We start from the raw sequence: 22,658 nt of genomic DNA, 5'->3' as shown, positions 1-22,658 counted from the left end.
GTGGATAATAAATATTTTTTTAACACACAGTTTTTTTTAAGATTGTTAAATGAAGTAAACTTGCGCAATGTCAGCAGATATTGGACGAAGCATTTTGTGTGTGTGTGTGCCACAACCAGCATTATATGTTTAATTTACTGATTTTCTGATACTTCATCACAAAAGTTTTAATTTTGTTTCTATCAACAAAATACATTTATTATTAAAAATTTCTACTTCTAAATTGAAGTTTAATGATGGAAATCTGAGTTCAGGTTTGAAATGTTATTGCTGTTTCTACATACTGTAACAGTTTGTTACATACAAAATTAAACAGATGTTCAACGCCGATTGTAATTTTTGTTGTTTTATTTTTCAAATAGAATATTGCACAGACGAATCCAAACACTTTCAATAATTTGCTCACTCATTCCAGTCGTACAATCGCCTGTCGAGAAATGCTCGCAGCCCAGGCGATGAAAATTAATAAAAAATATAACTTCGCTTAAATCTTTCAGTATCCGAAATCTGTAATAATACAAAAATCAGTATGGCCTCAAATACGGCCGCACCTGGTGAAAAACCGCGAGCCGCCGAAACGCGGCCTCGCCTGGCAGCGATCGCCCGACAGCGATCGCCCGACAGCGATCGCCCGACAGCGATCGCCCGACAGCGATCGCCCGACAGCGATCGCCCGACGACTACTGATGAACTCATGACACGTCTCCTCCACGCAGGGAGGAGAAGTCACATGACCTCACCGACCAATCACACGCACGCTTCATTCACTCTACAAATCACAAGCCAATCACAGAACAAATTACAATACATGAAAAAACCCTGTACACACATAACTCGGGGCTTCCCTTGATCTGTCTCTTTTCAATTTCACATCAAAATCGGGGACTCCCATTCTCGTTCTCTCTCCCACACCATGAGACAGCAGTTATCACACATTTCCCAGGACCAGTGGGGAATCCCAGCTTTTATCTCTGTTGGCGGAGAAGCACTGTTTCTTTCTCACTCACACCTGCAGGCCTCTTATGTCTCTCTCTTTCTAAACATCACCCCAGCCCAGACACAGTCCCGTGATCTATAATTATATTGCAACACATTAATTAAAATTAAGAACAGCAATCATAATACAAATTACTTGACAAAATTCAACTTATTGAAAAAACCTGAAAAAGTAGGCCTAAACAGGCAAAATTCTAGTACAGCAACTTATTTGTGAATAATTACATAAAAAAATAGTACTGATTGAAAACGTCTGTTAAGATACCAGGGACATCCTTAAAACACACAGCACTTGCAAATAACATATATTAATATTCCTAAGGTCTGATTATACTGTTTCATAACATATACCTCTCTCAAAATACATTGACTTATTAATACTCACATATACAGAAAAGAAGTTTAAAAGAAAAACATTTAGCTATGAGGGCAGGGTATTGCAACGTTACAATACTTATAGTATTAATAGCACAACAATACCTTCAGCTTGAAATCTATTTCAGTCTTGTAACCTGTCTTCTCACAGTCTATGGTCACCTTGCCACCCAGCTCCATGGTCAGGGTTCCCATGAGAATGCCCTTGCAATGGGCGTATGGGATCGTTATGCTGTAGTCTTCTCCTCTGGGTAGTAGCGTTAGCAGTGCCACTCCATCAAGTATGGCAGATGTAGAGTTGCCTACATTAACAGTCATCTCAGTTTTAGGTGTAACACTTGAACATTTAATACATAAATAGAAACATAACTTATTGTCACTTGCCAAAACTAGTATTTTAATACATTATAAAAAAATGTTTAGTAACCAACATGCACCTTGGGTTAACACAAATATATTTGAAGACTACATATGGAGCATGTGTTAGTAAAAGTGAGGCCAAACAGACAGGACCAATGTCACGCAACAACTGGCCATTTTCTCTTGCCAATATGGCAGTCATTAGATCCACTCAATGTGTTCTTACAGACAGAAAAAAATTACCTATATAATTATGTAATTAGAAGTTAAATATTTATGCAATAATATATTTTGAAATTAATACTATATATATACAATAAATGTAACTTTTGGATTGAAACCTTTAGTTTAACCAATAAATTAAAATATAGTGCAGCATTCTTAATATGAAAGAGAACAAAAAAAAATGTGTTAAAATTTTCGATACTATGTTTATTTTGACTCAATTTTATTGTCTAGTATATAAAAATTTTTTGTAGTTGAGAATATTTCTTGCTAAGTCTATTAAAAGTTACAATATTTAATGACAGTTTCACTATCATAAAGTTTGTTTTGGCACACTTGTATGCTCAGTATTCACAACACTGAATATATATACATAGGTACATGCTGCCACAAGTGGGTCCACAATCTCGACCATTCTGCTCACAGGTACATATATGAGAAATGCTCACACGCATTAAACTTCAATCTATTTAATTTTGATTGCATGGTGACATGAATTTCAATGCATTCTAAAATTTCACCCTCAACACACCTAAAGAAGTTTCATTTCATACGTTATTTTCAGTATGGCAGAACAGTAGTATCTTCCCTCCTCCGTCAATAACAGTTAATTATGCCTTATGATAAACCGACTGGTTTCTTTCAACGGAGACTTAAGGAAGGACATCCAAAACTGGACTCAACAACATGGGGATCGACATCTGTTTACGAACTGAGTCTTCCTGGATGTATTGCAGAATATCTATACTAATATTATAAAGAGGAAATATTTGTTTCTTTGTTTGTTTGTATTGAATAGGCTCCGAAACTACTGGACCGATTTGAAAAATTCTTTTTCCATTAGAAGCCGACATTATCCCTGATGAACATAGACTACTTTTTACCGCGTTATTTATTAACCACATTATTTAAGCAACATATTTTAATTTTTCTATCCCTGATGAACATAGGCTACTTTTTACCGCATTATTTATTAACCACATTATATAAGCAACATATTTTAATTTTTCTATCTTTGTAATTCAGTAACTACGTAGCAACTGTCCGTCGTCGTCGTGTCTCTCTTGACGCTCGTGATCCCACCACCGCCTGCCTCTGCTCCCGCGCCCCGCGCACACCCCGCTCGGCTAGCAGGCAGCAGTCACTGCGGTGCGGGAGGGGAGTCAATGTCACAAAATAAAGTGCCACGCGTGGTCGGCTCCCTACGCAGTGGCTGTGTGCGATTTCGTATATTTTTACTTGAAAATATTTTGAATATTTATAATTTTTCAATCACCACTTCATATACAGGCTAATTCCTGTTCAACACTTTGTCTGTTTTTGTTGTATAAGTGCGCACGCATGGCACAATTTATTTAAATATAAAAGATAGACAAAGATAGAGTGATATATATATAGTTAGATAAAGAGAGACAGAGATAAGTTGAGATAGAGCGAGGTATAGAGAATGAAATGGGTTAGATAAAGAGGTATATAGATGTATAGAGCTATATAGAGATTTATATATAGAAGAGATAGAGATAGTGTGAGGTATATACATATGTAGATATAAAGAGATAAATAGCGATAGAAAGATACATAGATATATAAAGATGTAGAGATAAATACAGTCAAACCTCTCTGAAACGACCCCTCACATTTCCCAGGAATAGGCTCGTAATAGAGGGGGGGTCGTAATAGAGGGGGGGTCGTAATAAATGTTTTCCGAAATTTTCAGTTGATTTAACCCCCCCCCCCCCCCCCCCCGCCACAACCCGCCCTTCCCAAACCGCTACTCGCTAAGAAACCAGCCGTACAATGGCAGGATGCTGTCACTCACAACGCTAGACGGCTTTGCTTTAAACCCACTTTTACCTTATTGACAAGTCCGTCGCCCTACAGGCCACCTCTAAAGAAAATATGTCAATAGACAGTTTATTTTTACTGGTTAGTTTACATGTACGTTTTCTGCTTGCCGTAGTTAAATACACTAGAACCCCGATGTCACGAACCCCGGATTTAACGAAGCAGTGATTTTACGAATACATTCTCGGGAACAGTCAAAAAATTGGACATTTTGACCAAAATGTGAAAATCAGAAGGAAAAAAAAATTAAAAAAAAAAAGAAAAGAAATGAAAGATCATTAAAATCTGTTAATTTTAACACACAGCGTATTTTTGTGTCGGCTTTAAGGGCGCGGTTCAGTGATTAAAAATCACTACTCGAACAAATCTTTATGTTTTGGCAAAAATGTGAATAAAACCATCGAAATCAACTACCCGACCACTTCGCCCGGTCAGTATAAGTGTCTGCGTAGCTGGGAACAGCGGTCATTCGAGTCAGGCTCTTCATACGGGGAGGGTGTGTTTCTCCTCTCTCCTGGCCGGCTTTAGACACGCGAAGACGGTCGGCCGCCCCCTCCCCTTGAATTTGCGTGTTTTACCCGCGCATGCGCAGTACAGGGCTGATAACCGCAATGTTGCCAGTTCTGCTCGACCCTTCCCCTTCTTCCTTCCTCCTACTTCCACCCTCCTCGCCATCCCCAGGCCTAGACCCTGGTCGTGTTGACAGTCCGCCGGAACAGAGACAAGCTTGGCTGGCGGCTCGCGGGGAAACACTTCATACACTCCAGAGTTCACACATTTTTTTAAAAAATAAATTACCGTGTTGTACGCAATAATTGGAGATAAATTTGTTTAGAAATAAAACAACAATACACAGTGTTATTCACTTTTTAACGTGACAACGTCTAATAAATCGATAAACGCCGGCTGCACGCACGAAAAAGTGTCCCGTTACGCTCATTGTACGCTTGCGCCGCATCTATCTCTCTTCCACTCGATTGGAACAACCATAGATTTTACATTTTCGAGGCACATTAAACTTGAAACACTCCCATTCGTTTCCTACTTTTCCTATCATCGTCCTATCCTTAACAGTATAACACAGATTGGAAGAAGTTAAATAGCAAACATGTATAAAAGTTATAGTTAAAATAATCTCTTCGTTAAAGTAATAAACATATTTGAATTAATGAGTGCAAATAAAAGTAAATTTATCAATTAAATTGTAGATTTCATTTCACTCCTTCTTTGTATCCATACAAAATAGTGATAATTCAATAAAAATGATTCAATTTTATTCATAAGTATGCAATCATTTAATCAATGTTTTCTTATGACGTTGTCAAGTTAAACTATCGTTCATAAACAGACTTTACAGACAACCAATTTTTATGTAAAAACATTTTAATAAATTTCTACTAACATATCAATTTTGAATGCTGAAAACAAAAGTTAAAACAAGCGCAATCATACCACAATTTTTAATTCTGTGTAGGTAAACTAAATTTTGAATGTCTTATAGTTATATTTTACTTATGACTCACATACAAGAAGTCAAAAAAATCGGAAACACAAGGTCACAATAAATTAATAAGTAGCATACATGTCAGATATCGTCATTATGTCACTTAGATGTAATTAGTACAATAGTAGAATGTAAAATTAGAGGTATAACAATAATCTTGTCAGTTAAATTGTACATTTTTATTACCTACCTAAATCATTACAAAATCTGTCAAAAAAACACAAATAACACGGATATTTAATCATATAATTTGGTTTCTATTTACAAGGGAAACAGAGAAATCAACATTTACTACTATAGATATATATATATTCATTCCTAACTAAGCATTGTCAATAAAGTAATTTGAAAATTCACTATTACGAATTGTTATCAACTGTAGTGTTATTCAGAATTGCGTAGCAATATTTAATAATAAAAGGTGGTTATTTTAACACTTTCGAATTCTCACAGGCCTAACTAAAAATTTACGACACATTTTTAATTTAGCATATTTGATGTAGAACCGGTATTAATTAATTAGCCTATAAACTGTTTTCGTTGAATTCTGAAACAATCTTTATGATTACAAAGTACATGATAATTTATTGGCGACCGATGTGAGCTGCAGAAGAGGAGTTTGCCAGTGCGTTGTACATTCACAACAAGCATAATTCACCGATGACCACAATGCCACAGAGGAGCCAGCGACTACCAACCAGTTACAGCCACGCTGATCAATATTTCAGTAGGCGTGCGTCTACTGGAAAGAATTGGATTTGGAACACTGCATTTATTTACTAGTTAACACAGTAACAATGCACTACAATAACAATACATTACAATAATGTTGTCAAAATAGAAAATACTATTAAAATACCTTGTATATGATAGTAACTTAGTAACCTCGGTCCGGAAATGGTGTCGCTTGGTTGGCGGCGGCTGTGGCAGCTAATTCAAAACGCCGCTCCGTAGATAACCTCTGCTTTCTCAACGATTAAACCCACAGATAACGATGTCAAAATAATTACACTTACTTTTCTGATGAACGTGGCACTTTTAATTATTGTATGCACACTACTTCTGTCGCTGACTTACGCACACCTAACTTCCAGGACTATCTTCTCAAAGACTGTCTTCTGGGTAACTAAAGCTATATGCTGACGGCTGCCCCGTCGCTAGGGCAAGGTCAACAAGCATGAAGACGTTTATAAAAATTAAATGAAATAAATGTGGCATAATACGAAAAAAAATTATTATTTATGAAAATAAGCATGAAAATTCACCCGAGAATAACAAAAGCATAATTATATATGTATATCACTCCTGAGAGTTACTTTTAAACAAACTGTTTAAAGAAAACCTAAGAATCTTGTTACATAAAATATGTATATTTTTAGGAGTATATTTCTTTTGAAACATTCTGTGAACTCCTAGAAACGTTTTGAACATCTTAAAGAACTTACATTAAGTTTTATCGAATTTGATACTACTCATAGCAAGGAAGTTTTAATTTTTTTTTATTGAACCCCTGTTATTACAACCTCTTGCAGCATATTTCGTCTCAACAAAAAATGTGTCAGTTAAAGTATTAGATAATGTTAAGATATTTTACAATAAATTATAATGGATTTGATAGTTTACCCCTTAAAGGATTAATGATTTATTTCGACTTCGGCCCTCGTCATTTCGACCCCTTGCATTATTGATAAGTTGTATCAAACTTTATTTGAGATGAATGTTCGAGATATTTATAAATTTTTAAAATATATAATAAAGTATTCGATAGAGTACATCGCACGGAAGTTATTTTTCGACCACTTTCTGTAACGGTTTGTCTTATCAAAAATTGATTCAGAAAAGTGCTATAGACAATATCTAGATTAGAAACAGATTTGATATTGTACCTAGTAAGAATGTTGTGAAATTTTTGTCCTTCACCCCCGACTTTCAACCCTTAGCAGCAATGGTACGTTGTATTAAAATATTATTTGAGACAATATATTTTGATAATATTGTTGGAGATACAACCTGAACGGATTCAATAGGTATTTATTTACTTAGGGAAGTAAGATATTTTTGTCTTTCAACCCTTTTATTTTTTCTTCACTTCTTTAGGTAATGGTTGGATGTAACAAAATAATTTGTTTAAAATTGTAGTTAATCTTTAGAAAGAATTTTATTATGTATAAATACATTTTTAATGTCTTTATTTTAACCCTTGATTTTCCGAACTCTTGGAGCAATAGCTCTTCTTATCAAAAATTGATTCAAATAAAAAATTTAATATTATAATAAAAATTGGATTTACTAACAACTCTAACGGATTCGAAGGTGTGCCTACTAAGGGAGGTATGACTATTTTTGTCCTCCAACTGCCGTTTTTTCCACCCCTTTCAATTATGGTTGGTCGTGTTTTACAAACGTTTTTGGTATTACTCAAAACGATACACAGTTACTTCATACGGATACGATATTTGAATCGCTTATTTATGAAAAGGCATAAGTCAATTCACTAAAAGTTGTGGGAATATGCAAAAAACTATATCATATCTGTTATAAGTTTCATACATCAAAATTAATATTTTTTTACTACTCTGTACCTAAATGTCACTACATTGACAAGTGTTTCATTACCTGCGAGAAAAAAATTGTTAAATATCACAGACTTAGGCCCTTTTATAACTTAACCTTGCAAGTCAACAAAACTTATGTAATAAAATATTCCAATCGAAATACAATGATGTAATTCAACCTAGATATAGTTCAGTAAACGTGTACACCATATTATTGAACACTTTACGCCATTTTCACTGACCTTATAATGCATAACATCACAGGCATACCCTCTTTAAACAACACCACAAAAGTTATGTACTAAAGCATCATTTCACTTTAAACAACAGTGATGTAAGACTACACATTGTTTTGAAAACATGTACAAAAGGTGTTAATATAACTTCACACTTTGTATGTTATTATGTAACAATGCCTGTTACAATGGCATGGTAGCTCAGTCTGTTTGCTTGGTAGGCCACTGGATAATCTCATCGTAGAAGTCTCTGTGTTCACCTGGAACATAACGGAGAACCTTCTTTAAGTCAATAATCTTCTTTGCATTAATTGGCACATTTTTCGCAGGATACGCCTTTTGAACAGGAATAGTAGGATTCAAACTTTTGTCGGATGATTGACGAAGCACAAAAGTATGTGACACAAGGCCGCCAATGAATTCGGAAGCAACTACAGTACCTTTATGGCGACTGTTGTACTGGAACTCTACAAACCTTGATACAGCAAAGTCTTGCTTCTGGCTTCGCGGAACTGCTTTACTCTGGCTTTCCAATGATAAGCATGTCTTTTTGTAATGGCTGGGCCACCAATTCTTGAAGTCCAACACGTCATCAGATGTTACCATGTTGACTGTGAATTTTCCAGGAACTCCTGCAGATGTAATAAGTTGGCAGACCTCCATGGGTACACAGTATCTATCAGTCTTTTTAAGAACACGTTTCACCAGTGCAAAATCACGATCGCAAGCAAGATATGAATGACCACGTATCGGAAACCGATGGATAATAATGTCAAATCTGTTGGTGTCAGTAAGTGATAACAAGAATCTTACCATGCAATTGTTCTTATTCTGCCCTCCGCAAGCATCACTGTAAAGGTGCAGTTCTTTAACACATGGAGGCACGTTGTCACTTATGTATTTGTGAAGAAAAGAGCATGTTTCATTTGGCCCTTTATTTGCCTGCCCTTCGTGATATAAAAATAAACTCGCCTCATCTGTTTTCAGGTTATGTATGGCAAAAGGGAAACACCGAAAGCTGGCGATAGTAAAAAAGCTCTTGTACTGGAATGCAGGGCAGTGAAATGTTCTGCATATAATCAAACGTTAACCCTAACACACTATCATTGTTTTTGCAAATGTGTTTCATGTCTTTCATGCTTGTGTAAAACTTGTTACTCCTTCTTTCATGAATGGCCAGCTCGGCCATGGCAACTCGCTTAGCACATTCATTAAGATTAGGATTTTTTATCTTGACCTTCAGTTGTTCACATTCTCCACAGGTGTCTATCTGTGGTCTCCCAAAGTGGAGATTGAAATTTTCCCTGAAAATCTTGTAATAGAAAGAATACTTAACTTTACAATCAGGAAATTTCTCTTTGAACAGTGTATGCATCTTCTTTATATCCAACTGCGCATCAAGATATTTATATTCTTTGGATGCATGGTGGCTTATCTTGACAGGAAATGAAGATATGTGGTCTTTGATGGCCTGAACATCACCAACAGGCACCGACTTCCTATTGTTTTGTTGGCCTCGCATGTCTTTTGGAGTTTGTCCACATAGTAACAATGTTTGCAGTCTCCTTACCCTCTTGGCAGATACTCCATATAACTGAATGAATGCTTTCTTGCACACTTTCACTCTTCGTTCTTGAATAACTACATGGAAAGTGAAGGAGGATGACCTTTTTCCAGACTTGTCACCATTCCTTGGTCGGCGATGTTTAATTGGCACAGCGTCAAGCAAACCTTGAAGATAGATGTCTTGCTCATTCTTGCATGAAAAGGAATGTATAGCATCAAGTAATTTTCCTCTCTGTGCAATGTCAATCTTGTCATAGCATTTTCTTGCACATCTAAAACAATAAAAATAATTTTTTTATGAGTCGTGCGAGCTATTTTAAATATTTCCAAATTATCAATAATAGGTAGTTAACTAATACATTTCTACAAACTGAATTATGTTTACGTGAGTGAAATCTGAAAGATGAATGAATATAAATCTTAAAAGAAAATAATATGAAGAATTAGGTTACCTGCACGACTCGGTAGTACTTTTAGTTTTCACAACATTCCCTCTGTAGTTTGCATACTCCTTTCCTTGCAGACGAGCTCGTTTAATTCTTTGACATTTGTATTCTTCCACATTTCACACACCTTTTTTACGTTTCATGGAATGGTTACAATCATTTTCCACACAAGTTTTATTAGACTCCATTTCACTCATTTTCTACTAGTAAACAAACCAAAAGTAACTGAAAGTAAACAACAAAACAAATGATAGCAGAATATACCAGCATGCAACACTGCATGATACTGCCAAAGAGGTCGGAAGAGTATACTGCTATTTGTTTTCTCTTTGTAACTAGCTGCAATCATATGGTTATGAAAGGACATAAGTCCACTGATTAATAGCTGTAATCATTTGGTTATGAAAGGACATAAGTCCACTGACTAATTCCTTTTCATAACTAAACTAAATTTTCTGGCGGTCGGTAAACCCACTTCCATGCATCAGACTAGTGCCTTTTAGTAACCAAACGATGCGTATACACCCACAGATTGGCATCCTGTATGTAACTCATTTCTTCAAAAAAGTTGACTTATGCCCTTTCATAAATAAGCGATTCATTTATCATATTAAGGTAAATGTAAAGATTTTTTTTTAATTTTTCATATTTCTATACTTTCAGTCAGATTTTGCCCAACGAACTCGACCAATATTTTCGATTAGGCCGACCTACTATATTTATTTTATTTATTAGTTCGGAAGTGATTTCTACAAAATAACAGCAGTTATAGTGTTCATAAAATTGTGTGTGTGTGTGTGTGTGTGTGTGTGTCTATATATATATATCCTATGGTTTTAGGGTCCATGAACCATGAAACAACAAACTATGTAAACATTTCCTTGAAATTGCACGATGGTAATGTTTAGTTCCTCTTCTAAATCTACCTAAAAAGCTGCTCGCCTCTTGCAACAGTGAAAGTAGTTTTCTTTTAAACATGAACTTTTTTTTTAAACATGTTTGTGCTTCTAAAATGTATCATGGTTCCCTAATAGATTTTCCTTTTGTTACGTTTGGATCGGCTAACTATGGTAGCAAACAATCCATATAAAATCTCTGAAGATTGGGAAGCAAATCTTACGTCCAAATAGCACCTAAGAAAGTGTTACATAAATCACTGCTTGATACTAATTCGTTCTCTTCTCGCCAGCCGCGAACGGATTGGGCGAAGGAACCGGGCGGCAACACTGTAGTTTCGTCCGCTACCTGCTGGACCACCGTTCCGTCAACAACACTCCCCGCGCATTCTAGTGAGCGAGAACAGAACTGTTTTAACATTGCGGCACGCGGAACACAGTTTGTTTTAATTGTAGCGAAGTAAATTACCATGGTAACGAAACACACAAAATATCTAAGTAATCCGTAAAACTTGTTTTACCACTTAGCCTACAATATCAGCAGTATTAATACTTCATTGCATTTAAAAGTGTCGAGTTTGTCATAACATGTATTCAGTATAATCAAGAAAATTTTTTTCTCAATAATGCAGCACTCTGAACCAATTTTATCTGTGATAGCCTTCGCGAAAAATACTAAAGAAAAGTTATGCATTTAAATTTTTGGATATCATGCATAAATGAAAAGTTATCTATAAAATAACTAAATTGTGAGACAGCAGTTTTGACTCATGCTATAGGTACTCTTTTAAGTGCTAAAAATATTTTTATCAAATTAGTAATAGCTTTAACTGCAAGAGTAAAGATAGGTCTTCGAATAAGCAGCAATAGACGTTTTCACAATTTAAAATAGATCATCAGTGAACTATCGCAATGAGAGAAAATTTTCAAAACACCTGAAACGCGGCCTTAATACTTCCAATAATGTTCATGTAAGAATAACAAAAAAATAATGGGACATTTCCTTTAAAAATACGGCAGCAGTAGCTTGTGCAACGTAAGTGGGAGCACGGGAATATCGTCTAGACAGGCTGGCGGCAGCACAGGCGGCGGATGCATGACGTCATACGGCTTACCTCTCCTTCCCTTGTCCAGACTTCAAGGTTCATCCCTCCCAGGCATACAAACCATCGTGCCTCTCATGGAGCTAATATACAGTAATACATCTGGAGAGGACAAGGGAAGGCCAGTAAAGGATGCCAGGTGAAGCCGGGTATCGGCGTTTGTTCCCTGCTTCCTACGCTGGAAGAAAACGAAAACGAGCCAAACTTGCCTCGCGCGGCCGAAAAATCCTCCAAACTAAACTCGCAACAGCTCCGAAACTAAACTCGCAACAGCTCCGAAACTATCAAAACAATCAAACTGAAAATTTTACTGGAGTATCTGTAAACATTTTTCCCCGCACCGTTTTAATATTTTTTTCGAAACATGAAAACTTTAATTTTTAAAAATTAAATACCTATTTACTGCCAAAATTTTTTGTGAATACGCAGAGTAAATTACAACATCGAGGAAAAATTTTTGTTTGCAATTATAAGTGGTGGACACCAGCGTATGAAATAAGGAAGAAGCCTCAAATTTTATTTATATAACCCTCTTGACGCATTCAACCCCATACTTTTATTTTTACAGAGAGTTTAAGTGGGAATAATGTTTCAGTGGATAACACTACCAACATGTCTTCGGAACGCACTTCTTTTTGTTATTATACATCTCAAAATTTATAATTTCATACACAACGTTTATAAAAACGAATTCTTACTTACCTCATTTAATCTATTACAAATCTCTTGTAATATACGTGTATTAGTAGAAGTTAAAAGTCTTTTCAATAACATGTTCATGTTCCAGTCTAATTACTCAACCAACGTAACATGCAAACCTTAGCTAAACACTGGTAGAGAATTTTTTGGAATAACTGTAATGCTATGCATATACTGACAATGTAAGAAACTTTCAATTTTATTAATTGTTTGCATAAGAATTAATAATTTTAAAAAAATCATAGAATAGGCCTTTATAGAATGAAAACCTTTCTCGTAGTTTCAAGTAGCATACATAATATATATAATATATATAATATATAATATATATAATATATATAATTACCAAATATTGTTGAATATATTTAACATTTTTATACATGTTACAACACACATATAATATCAAGCCTATATAGGATATAAAAATACAGATGCCAAATTAAAGCATTTTGTATTTATTTTCTCTTTGTGAATAAAATAACACTTCTTAACGTAGTTGCTAATACTGTACTATATTTCTAAAAAAAAAAAAAAATACGTAAACCCCTGACATTGTCACCAATGCAATGATACATTTGCAAAATAATTAAGGCGCGTATTTTAATTCTACGAAGCACACTTTTAAGAGAAATGTTTTAAACTTATGTTGGGATGTAACTAATATCTTAAAAGCATTGTGAAACCGTTCCTTTGAGGGAAACCTTTATATACCGAACACCATACCATCCTTTAATCGGGTTTGATTTTCGCTTCTTAAGACCCATTTGTCTTCAAAATGCACTGTACACAATGCATGGTTCGGAGACGCAGTCCAATTTTTCAGCTTTGTCGCTTTTTCCCAGAGCTGTCGTTGATCGTCAATTTTTGGAAATCTATGAAAAAAGTAAAGAACTGTACTTACAACTGAAAGAACTTCTCTTTGTTAATTAGTTTTCTTAGGTTTGTCGAAAAGTTCGAAGATTAGTTACTTCTGTTTAAAACATTTGCCACTTTTTTCTGATGCTTCTAAAGTTTTGGGAATTAATTTAGTTAACAAATGAAAAAAAAATCGTTATTACCCGTGAAAAGCAACGCCATCCGGCTTGGAATTCCATCAATTTGTACAGCCATATGTGCTACAGGAAATCACCGCTGTAGCCGCACACCAGCGCCACTCAAACCTCAAGGACAAGTGGGCTGGGGCTGTGTTTGAGGTAGAAATACGCTCTCTTCCTCTTTCTTTTCAACCCTTCTTTGCAACCGGCTGGCTTCGCTCTCGCCCTACACATGTCCACTCCAGATCTTCTTACATGCTCCTTGGTGCCTCTCTCCCCCTCCTCCCTCAACGTCCTTTGGCATGTGAAACTGTCAACATCCTTCCTCCCCTTCACAAACTGCGTGTGACGAAAGCTAGGTTTGTATAGTCCATTTCTGGTAAAATGAAAATGTTTTAAGGGCCCCCGCGACAGCCATTTACAGTTAATTGTTTTGATACAATTTGTTTGTTAGTTACACAACATTATTTCTGCTGGAAAATCACAAAAACTTCAAAATGTCTTTAATGGAAAAATTTAGCAGGGCCGTAAAAGTATTAATTTTTACCGCAAATGAACTATACTCGCCCTTCCTGCCGGACAACATTCTCGGCGCGTGACGCATGGCAACTACAGTCGTGTGCCGCGCACAGCCACGAAAAACCTATGCGATTTCCAAACTACACTAGATATCCGACTGGAGTCTGTTTACGAAAAGCATTTAAGAATTTGTTAATGCCCAACTGGTTATATTGAGATAAAATGGTTAAAAGGCATGTTTTCGAAGTTTTAGGTGTAAAAAACCCGTTACAAATTTCTTGAAAGTATCAGAGGGAAATGCATTACACCTGTATCTTTATTTTTCCGCCATATAATGTTACGGTCACCGCTCAAATTTCACAGTTATCTGACGGGAACGAGATGACCGCGCCAGTTCAGAGCCTTGCAATTAGAGGTTCTACCGCACTAGAACTACCATTGAGCATCGCTCTTATCATTCCCGCTTCACTAACACACACGCTGACCAGACGGCGCCCTAAAGCTGATTAGAGGAAGCATGTAGAAATGCAAGGCAGGAAATTTTTCCAGCTTATCAACCAGGACCCGGGCAAGTCTCGACTATCAAGCTTTTCACATTAAAATATAAGAGACTTGTATTGTGTAATTTCGGTGTTATTTAGCTGTTTTTCTTAAAAATCGCTTTTTTTCGCATTTTCCATATAAATTCGCGGAAAATTTCGCGATTCACCATATAATCGTGGCCCTAGTTATTGCTCGCGCGAGAGGCGAGACGTGGAATGTTAGAAGAAAGATAAATGCGGGGTTTACAGACGGCAGCCAGTGTGTTTCCTGCGCGGGGAATAAGTGGCGTAGCCTTTTTTTTTTTATGCTGGGTGAAGCGACCTTTTTCTATCAACCCACGGGAAAAGATAATTGCTTGAGCTGTCAAAATAAACATCGCTGCGGCAGTTAAAACAAGTCGAGGCGGGCGTGCATCCAGTCGGTCGCTGTGTATTGTCAACCGATAGTAATCAAAATCAAGAGAAATCCAGCAGGTAGCTTTGCCTTAACTGCGTACCACACTAGACACTCGCAAAAAGCTAAACGTAAACACGTTGCCACAAAAACCTTTATCTGCACCCTGCCAGCAAAGGGACTTGGAATGGGGGTTGTTAAGCGCTGACAGCGGTCGACAGGAAGCACTCGGCAAGAGAAACGCAGTAACACGCTATTCACCACAAGAAACTTATTTTCTGTCCGATTTTCTTCTGATTTTTGGCAATTTTTTCACGGTTCCTCGAAATCTGGTTGTAATAGAGAGGTGGTCGCAATAAATGGGGTCGCAACAAAAAGGTTTTACTGTATATGTTTAGAGAGATGGATAGATGATTGGTATATGTGTAACTACTTCAAACATATTACAAAACAAAACTGACTGAGGCATTGCAATGCATGCCGAGCATTAGCTAGATAATGGAATCTTTTCAATATTAGTAATCTCTTATTTTTCAGCAAATAAGAGATTACTAATATTGAAAAGATTCCATTATCTAGCTAATGCTCGGCATGCATTGCAATGCCTCAATCAGTTTTGTTTTGTAATATGTTTGAAGTAGTTACACATATACAAATCATCTATTTCTTTCTCTCTCTCTCTCTATATATATATATATATATATATAATATATAGAGAGAGAGAGAGAAAGAGAGAGGGCGGGAGGGGGGGGGTAAATAATTATACACTGGCAGAACAACGTATGTCGGGATCTGAAAGTGATATAAATTATTTTGCACACTTGACATTCAAATTAAGAAGACAATTACTAACTACATCTGATTTCGAAAAAGGTCCCCTTCACCCTGTGTACAGCCCGGGCAACGCCGGGTACTGCAGCTAGTATTTGAATAAGAAGAGTGACCACCTTTGCTAACAGTGCTAGAATTGGTCACTTGGCCACTAGACAGTACCTTCACTGTGCCATATGCAAGAGAATAAGGAATGTGGAATATCATCATCATAAGATGACCAGCTCTCAACGTGTTGGAAAGGCCCGAAGAAAAAACTGACCGCAAACAACAAACCACCAATATATTGTCAAAGCAAAACCTACAGGTGTACGCTTTCTTTCTTGGACATCAGACCATCTCCATTACGCCAATGTAAAAGAGGTAAATAAGTATACATCAACATGAAGGCCACTAGCTTTGTTTTCAGTTTTGTCTAGCTTCTCAACAGGGGTTCGAAAATGTAAATTTTACCAACCACACACTTTGTAACAAATCACAATTGTGCCTAGTTATAATGATCATTCCTTGGACATACAGAAAACACTTAAAATATAGTATTTTCATTTGAAGTTACAGGTATGGGTTGTAAAGTTCTGTTTCTGATTGTTAATTCTCTCGAAACTAGTAATTTTTGTATTTAAATAGAAGAGTTTGAAATAGGGTTGTGCGAGAATGAGATTTAGGCCTCGAGAAATTTTCGAGAAAGAAAATATTTTTCTCACGAGAAACGAGACGAGAATGAGAAATTTTTAATCAAGATTTACTGTAGATATCACTTTCAAAATATATTGTTCTGTAGATAAAACTGTTGTTTATCATATAGAATGTCAATTTAGTTGCCTGTGCACAACTGACATATACCACACGTTATGTAAGCCTACACTAAATTATAAATAAACATTCACTTAGGTAAAAGTCTAGTAGCTAACATGTTAATTGTGGTTCCGTTGACTTATCGCCACTTTTTGTGTAATACTGCCACAATGATATGTCCACATCTTCCATTTTACCGTAAAATCAAAGTTTATTTGACAACAAAGTTTACTTCTGATAAACTGTTATATTCCCGCAACACTTTTTTTTCCACTTGGTTACGCCGCAGTTAAGAAAGAGATAAAGCAGTATTAGGAAATTATTCTCATATTCCTAATAACATTTTACAAGCGTCACATTATTTATCATACCCGCAGAGTAGCTCGCGTAAACGGGAAACATTGGTACTGTAATGAAAACAAAGAAATTTATACTAAGGATGCTTTGGCAGGATTCATTACTGGTATCGTCTTACGACTGAGTGAAACAAAGGTAGAAAAGGAAATGGGATAAACATACTATTTATTCTGCCTTTTCAACGGGTTTGAACACACACATTCACGTAATTTTACGTAATACAAGGGCGTGAATTGTTCTGCTTTTTCAATCCATTCCTTTACATTCCAGTCCATTTAATAATCACATGACTTGCGCAGTCTTTTAATGGAATTGAAATAAAAAACGGAACAGCGAAGCAGACTCGGTCTGGCAGCATGACCACCATTCCCTTTTGTTCGTTAAAAAGTAAATTTTGTATTTTGCCGTAATATTCAACATTTCAGTATGCTATTAAACATTACTGAATAAAATATTATGACTAAATTAAAGGTAATGCTTTTAATAACTTTACCGTAATAATGTGTATGTAAACAAAACCAATTTTGTAGGTTAGGTTCGAACGTATTTTATTATGTACTACGCTTACGTAATTTAAAAATTAAATACGGCAGTTTTTCTTTCAGGATAAATTGGAATTTCATAAGACAGTGTTTATTCACAGTTTCGGTTATTGATAAATGTTTTGGATTGTTGACTATCGGCTAATCTAATATCTCTTAATGATTGCATCATGTTTACTTTGTGTTCCGCCAAATCATTTTTCGTCCAAACAGGCAGACGCGTTTGGTATTTTTAAAACATTTAAACTAAAATAATGGCAGTGTGTGTGTAATGTTCAACATATAAAAATACAACTATCAATATCAAATTTAGTTTCCATACCAAATTGAGTTGTTACCGGTACCAAAAAAAAAATTCTCGTTTTTTTTTTAGAAATTATTTTTCTCGCTCGCTGTTCGAGAATGCAATATTTCTCTAAATTTTTCTCGAGGTTCGAGATCTCGCACAACACTAGTTTGAAATGCATTTAAGTAATTTATTCTTCTCACACCGCAAATTTACAAGTCATTTATACTATGTTACTCTTAAGTCCTGTGTCTTCACGAAATAATGTCCCTAGTGACCTTGTATAGTAAGCTAGCAGGGCCTGTGTAGAGCTACGACTACGTGAATCAATCGAAGCTCTTTTAAATATTCAATTTGACTTTGTCAGGAAATTTGCTATTTGTTTTATTTAAGCTTCGGTTGTGATGCAAAGCTTTGCGTCTGATGTAATGTTTCCCCTTAATTGCAAAGCTTGAAAGCATTGGAAATAAGAAAATATTTAAGTTCTTGAAGTGAAAACTTTTATAGGAAGGTTTGGATAGGGAGTTAATTCATGTAAGTTGTCATCGACATGGTCATGTGATGTGTTCATATTTTTATATTTCAAGGATAAAACATAATTTATTCTATTTTTTAAAGACACAAGTTTTTAATTTTATCTTTATTTCACAAGGAAATTTTAACGTTATTGTGTGGTACATATTGCGAGTATTGGATATTTTTTAGTAGGTAGTTAAGTTGAGGTTATGATTTTTCTTTTGTTTATTTATTTACGATGTGAATTTCTTCAAATGTCAGGTTATTGATTTATTAGAGATAATGTTGACTATTTGTAGATTTAAGTTAATAATTTTTTATTCTTTCAAATGAAAAAACTTCAATTCATCTAGTTTTAAAGTTAATATTATTGTGTGTGTTTGTGTGCGTGTGCGTGTGCATGTGTGTGCATGTGTGTGTGTTTTTTTATTTTGCTTGAAGTTGGTTGCTTGTAAAAATCAAAAGGTGGCACTCCATTTCCTCTTATGAATACTCAATATTAATATTATACAAGTTTATTTTATAATTTTTATTGAATGATGTTATATGTACGGCCCTAATGGTTAATCAGTCTGTTAAAACATTACAATTGATAAATGTATTTTTTTAATTTAAATCCTGTATTTTATAAAATAAGTTTAAAACAGCTTTGCAGAGAACAATATTTACAATTTGATTTGACTTCCCAAATATTTAAAACATTCAATTTGATATTCACTTCACAACAAAAAATTAACAATTCACACAGGCCTACTACAGTAATACCGTGTTATGTTTTTCAAGGGGGCATAAGTAAAAAACATTATAAGCAGGAAAACTTTATAAGCAGAAAATAATTTAGTACTTGTCAAGTGTTTGAATGTTTTACCAATTGACTCACAAGCTATATAAACAAATTTTAATTTAAAACCACTGATGGATACATTTGATGCTCGAATTTGTGTAACCATGCCATCAATTTTTTAATTCATCATGCTTCCAGGTTATATTTTCTTTGTCTTTAAATCACACTGCCACATTTCTGTAAAACAATTCACGATTTGTGATGAAGATGAAGAAACAAATCAAACTCTTTATCAGCACTAGACAAAACTTCTTTATTCTTGTCATTACGGAATAGTTGGCAAACTAAAATATTGTACGACTATGTTTGTACATCTGGAAAAAAAAAACACTAAATGACAAGGAATGGAAGGATTAGTAATTTTTCTTTCCTTCAAGAGAAGGGTGCCAATAGACACGTAACTGCAAACGTTATGTAACTTCGATATATTGAATACATAGCGTTAGATTGCACTAACATGAAACGATAGTGTTCTTGCATACTTACATTTTGTATTTTCCATACAATCCTATTTGAACAATCTACATCTATGGTACAGCAGTTATCATAAACAAAAAAAGCACATAAAGTTTAAAGTAAACCTTTTAACATGTTAAACTTCACAGATAGGATAACGGATAAGTGTTGGAATAGTTAGGTTTTTAAAACTTTTTTTTGTATTTATTGAAATTTAAAAAGAAAACATTAAAAGCAGGAAATGCTCTATTCGTGAAATGTTATAAATAATTACATTGTCATTATAGGAAAAATGTTGGGACTTAAAAAATATGACATAAGTAGGAAAAAATTATAAGCAGGTACATCCCGGTGGACGAATGGGTTTTTAAGTCCCTTCACTGAAATGTGACATTATTTTATATTTTCAACCATAAAGGTTTTTCTGGTGATATACTGCAAATAAGATGTGCTCCTTTAAAAATTTTTTCTATTTTAAATAGGTTTTTCTGATACCTCCAAGATCAAAATAACAAGGTTTCATAGTAACAAAAATTACATATAGCTAGGGAAAATGTATAATAGTAAAATAAAAAAGTCAATTTCAAAGAATAAAACTATTTTTTTGGTGCAACATTTCTGTGGGAAAAAAATTGTTTCATTAAAAATCTATATATATATATATATATACACACACACACACACACACACACATATATATATATATATATATATATATATATATATAGAGTTGATGAAAATTATTGTGTTATTAGGTCAAAATTTATACAGAACAAAATTTTTAGTTCAACTGAGTTAAATAGGCCTACTGAGTTTGCATTGCTACAGATTAATATTATCAAGATTATAAACATTTATAAAACAAGCCAGGACTTGATATGAAACAGATGCTTATTAACTCGAAGATCAGTAACATTGATTAATTTGGGCCATTGCTGTAAATCAGTTTACATTTACCAGTTTCAAACTAGTCTCCCCAAAACACATTGCTAGCATATCTTCATGTTCTCCACCCCCAAAGATGTGCATTTGTCACCCATTATACTGCCGTACGTTGAGAAGGTACGTTCAGTGTAAATGCTAAGTGACACTTGACTGCACTGTAGAGAATTCTGGAAAGTCATTCTTCAATGACAGCAAAACTCATAGCATGTCAACTTCCCCAAAGTCAGACTTCAGAACTGCTTGTTTTGCTACTGCATAGCCCTCCAAAAACTGCTGAAATGTCAGATCTTGAAATTAAGGCACAGCTTGTACTTGATCCTGTAAGTTAACAGCATCAATTTCTGAACCTGAGATTCCTCGAGGACTGAACAAGAATGATTTTCCAGGATCTTCTCCCATCAAAGAATTCAGTTTCGGAAAATATTTCTGGTCAGTTACAAGTTTAACTCCTGCTACAGCTTTCAGACATACAGCATAATTAAACAGTTTTGCTGACTTTTCAGAAAAAATACTATCACTGACAATGTAACCCTGTCTAAGATCAGAGAATTTTTCACACAATTTGTGGGCGTAAAGATATGAGGACCTTCCAGACATTCCAACAAATCAACAGTTTTTTTGTAGTACTCTACCACGAATGTCACCTCGCACTGCAAAACTAGAACCTTATTGTTGCTCAATTTTGTGAAATACTCTGTAGCATCACCACCATCAAAAAAGATCTACACTGCCGAAGAGATACACATTACATCCACTAGCAAATTGTTAAAGAATATAACGCCGAAAGATACAAGCATGTTTAAATAAACTTCTAAAGCATTTTGGTAGCACTAATTCAATGTTTAATATTTCATAATAACTACTAATGCCATTAACAATTTGTCTGCAAGTGGCTGAAGTGCTAGCGTTTATCGCCATACTTTGCTCTAAGGGCTTGGCAGAAAATCAAAAATTCAAGATGGCGTCATGCGCATTACTGTTAGAATTGTAAACAACATTTTGTAAACGTTTCAAAACATATTTTTCTAGCAGAAAAAAATAATTTCATGCAAATATCATGATTCCATCATATTTCGTGAAACATTACGGATTTTGCACATCACAGGAAAAATTGTTAAAAAGAAATGCAGTACATTAACTTCAAATCACTACCAACTAAGGTTATTTCCTTATTTGTATTTCACATCATGTGTGTGTGTGTGTGTGCGCGCATGTGGGTTTTCTTTTTGCTTGCGATTTCATCATTAACAAAACTTGACTACCCCTACAGATATAGCTTACCATAAAACTTAGATTTGGCCAATATCGAAGCACTGATACAAAATCCTTCTTGGCGATTTGTGACATAAAATGCAGACACAGGGGGGTGGTGAGAAATCTGTGGAAAGATGAACCACACAAACAATAAATCTTAACAAAAAAAATAAAATTTCAACACGTAAGTAATACAGTAAAATATTAAAGTCTTACTTGTTCTGAAAGGTAGAATGTTCGCGAGCCATTGTTGTGTTTCCAATAACAACGGAATGTCTCTCCCAATATAGGATTATAAGGCTTTTTAAGGCCTTTGGGCTTTTTGTACAATCCGGACAAGTACCATTGAACAATGCCTTTCATGCGCGTGAATGCATCATCTTCAAGGACGGCTCTAAATAAAAAATATTATTTCCTATTAACTAAATCCTTTGTCAAAAATTATAATAAAAATATCAACTTCATTACATCAAAAAACAATATTCCTGTAGAAGTATGTAGATTTGTAATATCATCCTGTTACTCTCATTTAATAAA

The 22,658-nt window shown here is 35.0% G+C and overlaps 1 protein-coding gene across 3 annotated transcripts in view; it reads right to left on the bottom strand.

Annotated features, from left to right (window-relative positions):
• The window catches only part of LOC134543137 (oxysterol-binding protein-related protein 8), a 167,402-nt gene that overhangs the window by 81,430 nt on the left and 63,314 nt on the right, over positions 1–22,658 (bottom strand). For all 3 annotated transcript variants that reach the window (XM_063387988.1, XM_063387996.1, XM_063388004.1), the window contains exons 10-12: positions 22,338–22,515; positions 22,149–22,245; positions 1,477–1,673 (exon numbers count right to left, since the gene is read on the bottom strand). In XM_063387988.1, the coding sequence (XP_063244058.1) occupies positions 1,477–1,673; positions 22,149–22,245; positions 22,338–22,515 (472 nt within the window). The remainder of the gene's footprint in view (positions 1–1,476; positions 1,674–22,148; positions 22,246–22,337; positions 22,516–22,658) is intronic.

The sequence above is a fragment of the Bacillus rossius genome, chromosome 1, assembly GCF_032445375.1.
Source record: "Bacillus rossius redtenbacheri isolate Brsri chromosome 1, Brsri_v3, whole genome shotgun sequence".
Classification (NCBI taxonomy): Eukaryota; Metazoa; Arthropoda; class Insecta; order Phasmatodea; family Bacillidae; genus Bacillus; species Bacillus rossius.
The sequence above is the reverse complement of the archived record's forward strand: the minus strand, read 5'-3'. Positions and strand labels throughout refer to the sequence as shown.